The sequence below is a fragment of the Lycorma delicatula genome, chromosome 2 (genome assembly GCF_047948215.1).
Source record: "Lycorma delicatula isolate Av1 chromosome 2, ASM4794821v1, whole genome shotgun sequence".
Classification (NCBI taxonomy): domain Eukaryota; kingdom Metazoa; phylum Arthropoda; class Insecta; order Hemiptera; family Fulgoridae; genus Lycorma; species Lycorma delicatula.
In genome coordinates this window covers 109,261,599-109,273,800 of record NC_134456.1, presented here as the reverse complement: position 1 = coordinate 109,273,800, position 12,202 = coordinate 109,261,599, and the positions used below count along the sequence as shown (strand labels likewise).

Below are 12,202 nucleotides of genomic sequence, written 5' to 3'. Positions count from 1 at the left end.
ATCATAGTAACCATTACAATGCCGATCTATACTCTTTTCTGCGAAGAATTACCAGAAGATTATTACCACTAATAAAGAATGTAATTTACATTTATACATAATTAAATATCTTAGGTATATGTTACTAAAACGTGAACCAATAATTATGTTACAAAAAATTGTTATTTAACAAGATACATGAAGTTAAAGAAACAACATTACTTTAAGTATCAAGCAGATGGCTGCAAAGAAACAATTCATTTGTTCGTTACTTTCTTATAAACATATGTCATTTTTAATACATAAAATAGGCTTTAATAAGTTTCTAGAATCAGTATCTTTCATTTAAAGTAGTACTTCAGATCAAAGAAATTATAGCTTGATAAGTAATAATTCTTTTCTTTCTGTTTAATTTTCAACAACAGCAACATGTATGTGACTTGTGGTTTAAAATATTCATTACTGAACAATGGAAGAAAATCAAATTTTTTTTTTGATTAAAGGTAAACCTAAACACTACAGTTAAACATTAACACTTATAAAACTATATTATATAGAGATATAAGCATTTGCATAAGCTTTATCTTGACATCTACCAAGAAAAATAAGATATTAAAAAAAAAGAAGGAAATAGTGTTTACAGCTGGAAAATCAGTGTGAATTTGATAGAAAGTCCTCAATAATTCAAATGTTGTCTAAATAATGTTCTAGAATTAAAGTCAGTACATTTATTCATACTGTTTTTGTAACAGGGCATTGTAAGTTTTGTAAATCAAAACTACAATGCCCTCTTACATAAACAGCAATCAAATTAATTAAAAAAAAAAAAAATTCATCATCTGAGAAAATGTTTTACATTCTTATGGGCAAAAACTAATATTTTTAGTACAAATTGAAATATAATTACACAAAACACATATTATTAATTTTTGTTTAAATTAACTATATTAACATTACAAAATATATTACATATAATGACTCATAGTACATCTGAATAAACTGTAGACTGGTAAGTCACTGTCGCAAGACTCAGTGTTTGTACTGCTATTTTGTTCTTCAACCTCTGCATCAGCCATGGTGACAAAGCTCTCTGGTTCTTAAAAAGAAAGATAAATCTATTGTTATAAAATCTTTCAATATTCATCAATGACAATTTGTAAAGTATAATAACCATAAATACCATATTAATATGTATTATAATTATCAAATGCGAACTAACCAGTTTTTAATGTGCATAGACAAATAAAAATTTGAATAAAAAAAATATATATTTATATATGAGCTTATATAAAATGTTTCAAGTCTAATGAAAAATTAAAAATACATATATGTAAATTATTTCAATTTATTAATTACAGATCAATAATTATTAACATAAAATATAAAATAAAAGACTTCAGAAAAAATATTTAAAAAGATTATCTTTGTTAGTACACATTTTTAAAGGGAAAAAACATTTCTTTACAATTTTTCAGTTAAAATTCAGATAGTTAACCTAACTAAAACAAGTTGATCAGAAAAAAATACAAAGGTAAGAAGTTATGAATGATTTCGACAGTTAACAAACATATGGTAGATTTTAGAGTGAGATTGGACTGTATATTCATAGGTGATGAATTGAAACGCCTTGTTGCTTATTGAATTGTTCTTTAATTACTTGTCGTCTTTGACATTTCTAAAACGTATAATTGAACTTAATAAAGCATATAACGTAACACATATAATTAACTGAATAACATATAAGTATAAAACAAATTTAAGACTGAATGTGCAATACGACCACTCTGGGTCAGACTCGAGCTCCGAAATGAATAGAAGGTCCGCTCCATCATAATGACCACTCTTTGCAGTATTATGATGTAGGATATCACGTTATCAGATTGCCTGACCAAGCTTCTCAGAGAACCCTAGCCCTCACACTAGGTAGCAGCACCGGACGGCACAAGTGAAACAGAACAGTAAGACAAAGAGTGTATTAATAAAAATAAAAAAGAACTCAAAAACAAAACTAAACGTCTCCTAATGAGTGCAAACCAAGACTCCCTGAAAAGCAGGAATATTTATTATTTCTTACCCAAGTTTTCAAATTGCTTTTCTTTCTTTTCAGGCGAAAACAATAAATAACACTGAGATGTAAGGTTATTATGCTATAAGCTGCGGAAATAGAAAAAAAACTAATGAAGTTGTCTGCAGTCAACACTGTAGACCATGATTTTTTTTATTAAATAAAATTTTTCCTTTCATTTCTACTTCAGTTATGTGGGAAAATTTCCTCTGCAAAAAGAATAAGAATGCTCTAATAAGTTCATTTGTTGATTAGAATACATTTACAAAGAGTGTTGGTAAAAATGGTGTTTGAAGTGTGAACAATGGTTAAAATGTGTTCTGCATTTTGTATAATTTTTGGTGCTATTAACATCATTTAATTTATTTGGTTGTGCTGAAATGGAGAAGGAATCATTTAGTCAAGAAAAGCAGATATAAAGTTTAAATTTTTATAAGCAATTTACCATTAAAAAATTTCTAATATATAAATTAGAGGTTAAAGTAATCTAAAATTCTGAAAATATATGGAAGATAGACATCAATTTATATTTGGATTTTAACTTTAGATGTTACCAACATTTATATCCTAAATTGCAGTGAGCACAGTTTTTTCTATTTACAACTATATAAACTGCATCCGGTTATCAGGGCAATTTAAAATAAAATAATTTATCAGTTTTTAATAGCTTTGTCATTTGTTATTTTCAAAATGATAATTTGATAAAATATGCAGAGCTACTTTTATTTTATCTCTCTAAGTTACATAATGGATTAAATCACGGTTTTGAAAAGGCATAGCCGGCCACATTAAGGAAAATACATAATTTTAAGAAATTATCTATTTTAATACCTTACATACAAAATTAATCAATGTTAACTATTAAGCCTGTAAAGTAAATTAAATGCATTATTATATTAATTAGTTGGAAATTTTATTTACATAATATTAAATAAATTTCAAGTATAAATACTATTCACAGAAAATATATAAAAATATAAATATTTCATTTATTTCAAAAATTAAACAAAAAGGGTATACTAGTGTTATCCCTGCTTGACAAGGTAAAAGATAATCTAAAACTGGACAAGGAGAAAGTGGTAAAAAAATGAAAGACCGACTAGTTAAATATCATTTCAATAATGATGAAGCAAAATAAAAGAAATTAAGAAATTTGTTGTGGAAAATGAGGATCTCAAAAATACTATTAAAAAACAACAGGCACATTGGAGATTCTTCATCAAAATAATGTGGTTTTTTTGTGACTAGTAAGCCAGAAAAAGAAAATCTTTAAAACTAACAGGATAAAGTTATTGACATATGTAACATTATGTTTGTCAAAATGTGCAAGAAAGAAAGTAATTACATGCAAAGATTTGGTTCTAGTTTGAAGTGTGCGGGTCCGGTTGTGGTTCGTTTAACTCAAGAATCTTGGAAGTCAGAAATACTACAGAATGGAATAACATTAAAGAGAAGCAAAATATCAATAGCTCAGGACTATAATGTAAAAACAAGAAAGAGGCATAAGGTTTTAATAGATATTAGGAAAATTATTCATACCTTTTGTTAAAAATTACAATTGCAGCGAGAGACTTCTAGTTAATGGTACATTTCAATGATATGAACTCATTCAGATTTATAAAAAATATATATGGAAGTAGATAATATAAATTTTCAATTAAATTGTTAATAGAAAAAGTAAAATAACTGTAAAAAAAATAAGAATAGAATGTTGGCAACAGTGGCTGATTTTTTCATTGCAAAATTGATACCTCAGCATCAGTTAGGTATAATATAGGTAGGTAAAAAAATAAAATGAACAATTTAGAATTAAAATTGTTTCTTCAAAAACACAAATTATTATTATTTTTTTAAACCTTTATAACAAATGATACATTACATTATTCAAAAATATTTTTATTAATTTAAATCTGAAATGTGCAACCGCCACAAAGATCTAATTTTAAAAGAGGAAGCAGGACTATCTAGTTGGTATTAAAACAGGAAAAATAAATGTTAAAACCTAAGTTTTGGTAGTTTAAGGGACTATCAACTGTCAACTCCGACAGTATATATACTACGCTGGTCTATCTAAACTGTAACACATGGCCCTTGGATTGTGAAAGCTGTGACATGTATTGACTGAATATAGAAGTGAGCATTTCCTTTTACTAGATTTTAAGTGCAAGTTGAGATCTGAGCAGATAATTTCTGAAGATATAGTAATGAAGTATTATTCTATGATACAACTATTGAGACTCCAAGGATAATAGCTTAATCTAAATAAATGGGTCAAAGGCTAATTGAACATGTTTGGAGATTGTAATGTGATAATATTAAATTTAAATAAATGGAGATTCCAATGGGGAAAAACATTATCAGTGACATATTTGTAGTCTGCCGATGTCAAATTTTTGCCATGGATTGTTTTTGTGTTAATAAAGAAAAATCTTCAGATAATTTTCCAATAAGCGTGAGATATAAACTTGTAAATATTTGTGCTTAAAATAATGTGATGCCATTTCTTCCAAAATTAAAACAGAAGGTAGGAGAGGAATATAAGGAAAAATACAGAAAACAGATGAATGAAAGTGTTTGGGCTGAGCTACTGAATCTGGAGTTTACCAAGCTCATAATAATGAAATATTACATTTACAAGAAAAATCTTGCAATAGTTCAGAATTTAGGCAGGAATAGTTTGACGTGGAATTTTGTATTTGGAAATAGATCTTACATGCATATGCTTGGAATGAAAAGAAGGAAACAGCATGAGTGCAATTTCATGATAAGAATGCACTAGTAAGTTTAAGGAGGTAAAGAATTCTGCCAAATTCTGGAAGTTGATTTGTAGTTTCAAGAGAAAACATTTTTGTGTTAATAATGGCATTCTGGTTTCAGAATGGATAAAACACTTCAGCAGACTCTTGAACCCAAGGTTTACATTTAGTAAGTTATCCAGAGCCTTCAAATAAAGAGCCGCTATTGTACAATTAAATAAAAACAAAAATGTGAAATAAATAAATTTATAAAATGAAATTGTAAATACTTACATTTTTATGAAAAGGTGATAGTTTCTTTGACTACTTATTGATGTATCCAACAATAAACCCTGTCAAGATATATTAATTTCATCAAAAACACAATTGCAGTAAGGTTAGCCGTAAAAAGAAACTGAAGTAACTGAATGTAAAGAATGAAAATAAACAGAGAATGGGAAATAGGTCAGAAGTATGACATCAGCTGTCGTGCGTAGTATTGTATACAACATTCAAAGACTGTTCCAGTTAAACTCCTACATTCAAACAAATAATAAGATGAAATTGCATTTCATGGTATCATAGTACTTGCAAAGTATGAATGAATGAATACTTCAAAGGTATTTTGATGTATTTCATTTTATATTAAAAACTTTTTTTTTTAATATTAAAACTTGTAATAAAATACAACAGTGCAACTTCTGGAAGGTTAATGTCTACAGGTAAAGTGTTTGACAATATGTTCATGGGAGAGGTTCATTACAAAGGTTCAAAAGCGGCAGTTTGGAATTCTAAGGGATTAAGAGAAAATTTTTAAATTATTGCTGGCCTCAAACAAGGCTGCGGCTGCCCATTATGTCCTTTACTATTTTCATTATTTCTAAATAACATAGAAAATACTACCGAAGGAAGCATAAATATAGCAGGTATATTTAACAAGATTATTGTTGTCTTCTAGAAGAGTGGGAAATTAGCAAAGCATGAAATCAGTTGTATGGGAATCAGCAAACTGAGGTAATGAATAGTAACAAATATACTTAGTTATAATTCTCACTTTTGTGAGAATTATACTTTACTTATACAGAATGTACTTATACACTTTTGTGAGAAATTTGCTTTGCAAAGCAAATTTCTCTTGAAATGTTGGTCTGGTGATAACCTTGAAGTGAGCATTATATATATATATAAAGATAGATAATGACATAGGGCCTCATGTACAGGGACAAAAGATAAGCAGTGAAGTAGAACTTATGATTTTCTTTATTAAAAAAAAAAAAAAAAAAAAAAAAAAAAAATTCAATCTACCTTGTAATGTAGCAACTTGCTGTTCTTATCTTGAAACAGGACTGTACCAAATTCATTAATTTAGAGTTAAGTTTCACTTGAAATTCACGCAACATTGTTTGAAACTGCCTACTTCCAGATATCTGGAAAAGTCATTTGATTACCAGGTATAGTTGGGATGTCCTAACAGTATTGTCGACTACACAATCACAAATCATGATTGGATAGATAAATTAAAGGATGTAAAAGTTATCCCAACTGAGAATAAAGGCTTGAAAGCTGAAGAAGGTATAGGTTAAACAGAAATTTAAAGGATTGGTAGGGGCAAGACTTTCGAGGAAAGTGAGCAAAGAGGTTGAGATGGAGCGGGAATGGTTCAAGGTACCTTTTGTGGAGGTGGCAGAAAAAGCATGTGGGAGAACTTTGGGAAGGATCAACCAGAAGGTAAAACAAAGTGATTGGTACAATGAGAATGCGATAAAGGCAGTAAGAGAAAAAAACAAAGTCTGAAGAGAATGGTAGAAAAGCAGTTTGAAGAATGATGGAGAGGAGGTAAAAAAGAAATGCATATGTGTAAATAAAAAAAGGGAGTGTAAAAGAATAATACATGAAGAGAAAAAGAAAGTATGGGATGATTTCACAAAAAAGTTACAGGAATAGGTAGAGGGAAATAAAGAACTTTCTTATAAAAGATTAAAAACAGGAGAAAATCTGCAGAGGCCAGCTGAATAGAAACAGAGGAAACCCAGTTAAGACTGCGGAGTAGATAAGGAAGGCATGGGAAAATATGTAGGCAGATTGAGGTCGCTGGGATGTGTAAAAAGAATGGATGCTGGTAGGATAGTGTGGAAAAAAAGAAAGAAAGGTCTAGAGGATGCCCCCGCAAAAGGTGGTTGGATAACATTAAGGATCACCTACATTTTCATGGGAAGAGATTACTAGAGAAGAAATTTGGAAGAACAGAGGGAAGTGAAGAGGCTTAGTGGAATCTAGACCCACAATGATTAACAGTAGCGGCTGTATTTATATGTGTGTGTGTGTATATATATATATATATATAAATGAGTCAATCCATTTGAAGTGACCCAAGGGTAGTTGCCAGACCAATTAAAAAAAATTGAAACTTACCCACTTGTTTCCTACATGTTTCAGAACCTTAAAACTTTTTATTAAAGCAGTTTACCTGTGGCAGCCATTTTTGTTACAGTGCACACACCTATTTTTGTGATTGTAAGGGTTTATGGAAAAAATCATAACTAAAAAATTATTAGTCCTGGAAGGATGAAAAAAGGCAATTTATTCATATTTTCTCATGGTAAAAGATTGGTCCAGTGGTTTATTTACCTGTATCTCTTCTTTCTATGAGAAAATTTCACTTTTGGTAATTTTTTCAAGAGGAAGGGATGGCATACTCAGTTTGAATTATTTTTTTACGTGTAGGTATATACTAGTAGTTTTACCATAAATAATATTAATGGTGATATACTTACCACTAAATGTTTACGAATTTTTGAAAACTAATTTTTTTTTTTAAATTCAAATTTTGGCTTCAAATAACTCATAGGGCTGATGATAAAAATCTCAAATTTGCACAACTTAGTGTTTTTGTAGATGTTTATGGCGAAAGGTTTCTTGTGTACTGTACAAATGAAAAAGTTATAATTTCTCAAAAATCATATAAAACATGTTACAAGCAATGCCATTTTGACTCACTAAATAAGTGCTCCAAGAGGGTTTCTTGTCTTCTTGGCACTTTAATATTTTTATACTTACTACTACAGTTGAAATACTTGTTTGAATCATCAACTGCAGTGTTATGTTATAACAGGCACTTGAAATCACTTCCAGTCGTCAGAAAAATTCATGTTGCAACATGCTCATTTATGGTTGTTTCATCATCTTAGCTTTGCAGTTACATACTGATCAGTCTGACATTAGTCAGTGACCTGTTCACATCTTTACAGTGTCTCAAATTTCATCCTGTGTTTGGAAGTGTTTATTAAATAAATAAGTTTTACTTAATAATATTATATTTGCAAATTTTAAAATCAGTTAAATTTTTACATTATTTTCAAGTAATTCACATAAAACAATGAAAGAACAATGTCCCATAGTTATTTATGTGAATGAAGAGTGTCATAAAAATAGTGTATAGTACAATGCCAAAAGAACTCATTAAAATTTTTGAATTTAGTGATGAAAACCAGCAACTTTTTTTTTACGTGTTAATTCAGATGTCACTAGTGTTTGTAAATATAATTTGTAAAATTTTTGTCAAAATTCAGTCACCTGTATGAACAGTTCTGTTGTGACCCTTTGAGAACTCAAAAAAAAAACCCAGTAAAGAAAACTTAAGACAAATAACATTAGAGGAAGACATTTTTCCAAATTTAAATACAGTTCCTGGAACGTCACTTTTTGAACTGTTTCAAAAGTATTTTTTCTCAGCAGAACCAAGAACTATATGAATGTGAAGACCAAGAGCAATACAATGCCCCACATCACAATATTGAACAATTGGATGCTGCTTGTAGCATTTAAAAACTATTTTCAAAATACTGAAGATGCCAACTTCAACAACATAGGGGCTAAATATAAAAAATGTAAAGTGCCAAGAAGACAAGAAAGTGCTCCTTGGAGCACTTATTTACTTAGTCAAAATGGTATTGCTTGTAACAGGTTTTATATGATTTTTGAGAAATTATAACTTTTTCATTAGTACAATACACAAGAAACCTTTTGCCATAAACATCTACAAATACACTAAGTTATGCAAATTTGAGATTTTTATCACCAGCCCCATAGTTATTTGAAGCCAAAATTTGAATTAAAAAAAAAATTAGTTTTCAAAAATTCGTAAACATTTAGTGGTAAGTATATCACCATTAATATTATTTATGGTAAAACTACTAGTATATACCTACACGTAAAAAAATAATTCAAACTGAGTATGCCATCCCTTCCTCTTGAAAAAATTACCAAAAGTGAAATTTTCTCATAGAAAGAAGAGATACAGGTAAATAAACCACTGGACCAATCTTTTACCATGAGAAAATATGAATAAATTGCTTTTTTTCATCCTTCCAGGACTAATAATTTTTTAGTTATGATTTTTTCCATAAACTCTTACAATTACAAAAATAGGTCTGCGCACCATAACAAAAATGGCTGCCACAGGTTAAGTGCTTAACTAAAAAAAATAGTTTTAAGGTCCTGAAACACGTAGAAACAAGTGGTTTTCAATTTTGTTTTTTTAATTTGTCAAGAACCAGCTTTTCTGTATTTTTTTTGGGGACACTTCATATGGATTGACCCATATATTTCATATTAATTTTGATAATTACAATATTTTTGTTTTTTAATTTCATATTATTTTTAATAGCAAACACATTGTATTTATTACATCTTATAGTTAATAGCTGTTATTTTTGTATTAATTATATTTTGCTAATTAAGAACATGTTGTTGTTTTGTGCTTATTATTTTTTACCAGTTAGAAGTTATTGTTAGTTTTATATTTTTTAATAGTTATTCATAAACTTCCTGTTACTTAATTTTTTTTTTTTTTTTACTAATTATGTAGTTATTGTATATCTCACTATTTCTTGTTACATTGCAGTTTTCCAAATCCTCTGACGATTGTGAGGCAAGGACTGTATTTATATAAGTATAAATTTTTTTTGAGGAATTATCCTGCAAATATTACATTAATAAAGGCAATTATTATTATGGTTACAATGAAACAGATATGTGTAACAATAATTTTATGTATGTAAACTCAAAAAACATTAAAAATTTATAATTAAATGACTGTTTCAGTTTTCATCAGAAGATAAGTGGTAAAAAGAAAACCTCAGTACTTTCAATAGACATAAAAAATACTTTTACCTGCATTTATAAAATAGAAACAAGTCTGATAAAAAACTATGCATAATAGTTTTGAAAATCACATGCCTCCTAAAGTTTTAGTTTTTTACTTCAAGCTGGATCGTCTAAAAGAAGTTATAAAATAATTGTATTGTAGTTTTTATTTTTTAAACACAGGTAAAAGTAGTCTTTCAAATTGTTTTTAAAGTATTGTTTATTTTGTTATTACTTTATTGTCAATCGTTTTATCTTTATTTACACTGAGTAAGGGGGTTTTAAATTTATTAATTCAGCAATGTTATTCTGAATATTCTTTAATAAATAAAACGGTCATCGAATTAAAAATTTTTCACTATTTTTTATATTCATACTATTTTATATCAATGATAGAATGAAGCACAGTCAGCTTGGATCTGGAATGCAATTTATTGCTTCAATTACACAACATGGTGATACTCAATGCAGTAATGTCTTCAGAGTAAAGGATGAAAAAATGCCAGATCAGCTTGAAATAACACCCAAACAAACTTGATGAGAAGTCAGCTAGAAGAAAAAAGCTCTTATCAAAAGGAAATGAATAACAAATGCATATACTCTTACTGCTTGTACATATTTTTCAAGGTGTAAAAGACAATCTTAAGTAGTGGCTTCAAGCTAGATAGATAAATTAGCAATGACTTACAGCTTATTGACCATACCCATGCTACAAATACATCTCATTTTTGAAGATATTTAAAAATTATTTCATTTCCCCAATAAGGTAATAAATAACCTTTTGTATATGTAGATAAGTTCTAGCTTCAATAACTGATCGGCATTTGAATGAGTATTTTGATATTTCTTATTAACTGATGAAAAAATAAGTCATTTGAATTGATGACACATATTTAATGAAAGATAGTAATTCAAAACTTTTGAGAACTGGTGCAAAAACAAAAACCTTTAAAAAGTAAATAAACTACATAATCATTAATGAAAATTTATCATTTAAACAGTTCTAAAACAAAAAAATTGTTGTCAGATTTGTCAATAGAGAAAAGAAATGCATACAAAACTTTGCAACTTCAAAAGCCCAGGATGAATGTAAAAGGAAAAACTAGAAAGTGCCAATTGTCCATTATCATATAAATTTAACAAAAATATTCGCCTAAATTACCAAATTCAGCAAGATAACAATACATTATCTCGGCAATTTATATACGTATAAAAACCGGCATGCTTACGTCTTACTCTAATTTACCGATATTATAAACATGACCAGATTGAAGTTTCATACCTTCTTTTCTTGATCTTTTATTTGAATCTTGAAGATCACCCGAATAACTTCTTTTTCGTCTCCAAAATTCATCACCTACATTATTTTGAGGACGAACACCCGAAACACTAAACCCATTCCTATTCAATTCTAACCGATTAGTAGCGACTTCAGAGGTAAACCCATTGCTTGTGTCCATAGCACAATTATCATCATTATTTTCCACATTTGTTTGAAGATGATATCCATAATAACCGTTGGAAGATCCATGAAAATTGTTTACTCGATTTACCTCTGGACAAACAGTTGTATTCGAGCACACATTTTTCTGAGAAGTCACATCAAAATTTGTAGGTTCATTGAATATATTAAAAGATGTTCTGCGAATTCCCCAACACGCATTATTATCATGATTAAATATTGAAGGCATTATTAGACGATATAGGTATTGTACCCTGTTAATGAGAGTGAAAGCACTATTACAACACTGCCCCAATTTCTGATTGGCGGCAAACGAATACCAACCGACATTCACGATTGCGGTACCCGGTAAAAAATAACGCTAAAACGAAGTTAAACATATTCGTTACTCGGCATGTGCGGGAGTACGGATTTTAAAACTGTATACTAATCTTCATCTACGAAGTTTTACAAAGTAAGAAGTACATTAAAACAAATTATTATAAATATCTATTCTAAAAGGTTGCTTTCTTTCTACAAATTCGTTTTACTGTTGAATCACCACAGCAGTTTCTCAATTTCTGAAACCCCTGTTTACTGCTCAGTAATTTTCCATTTACATCTCTACAACCTTGTGAAATTGAAATGTAAGGTTTTAAAACTAAATACGAAATGAAATTAGCAATAATAATAATAGTAATAATAAGTTCTTTCTAAATTATAACTGCAATAACAGTGAAAATATCCCATGAAAACATACATTTTTTCTGAGTTCAAATTTAGGTAATGTGATTTTATATAAAACTAAAATATCAGTTATCTCGCTGATGAAATCCA

General features: G+C 28.8%; 1 protein-coding gene across 5 annotated transcripts in view; it reads right to left on the bottom strand.

The window, feature by feature from the left end:
* The window catches only part of LOC142319096 (uncharacterized), a 31,248-nt gene extending 19,353 nt beyond the window's left edge, over positions 1-11,895 (bottom strand). The window contains exons 1-2 of one of the 5 annotated variants that reach the window (XM_075355993.1): positions 11,207-11,788; positions 949-1,075 (exon numbers count right to left, since the gene is read on the bottom strand). In XM_075355993.1, coding sequence (XP_075212108.1) covers positions 949-1,075; positions 11,207-11,615 — 536 coding nt within the window. In that variant the 5' untranslated portion in view covers positions 11,616-11,788. Of the gene's footprint in view, positions 1-948; positions 1,076-11,206 lie in introns of all 5 variants that reach the window. The other 4 variants (XM_075355994.1, XM_075355997.1, XM_075355992.1 and 1 more) reach the window with 4 other exon arrangements.
* Positions 11,896-12,202: the final 307 nt, after the last annotated feature.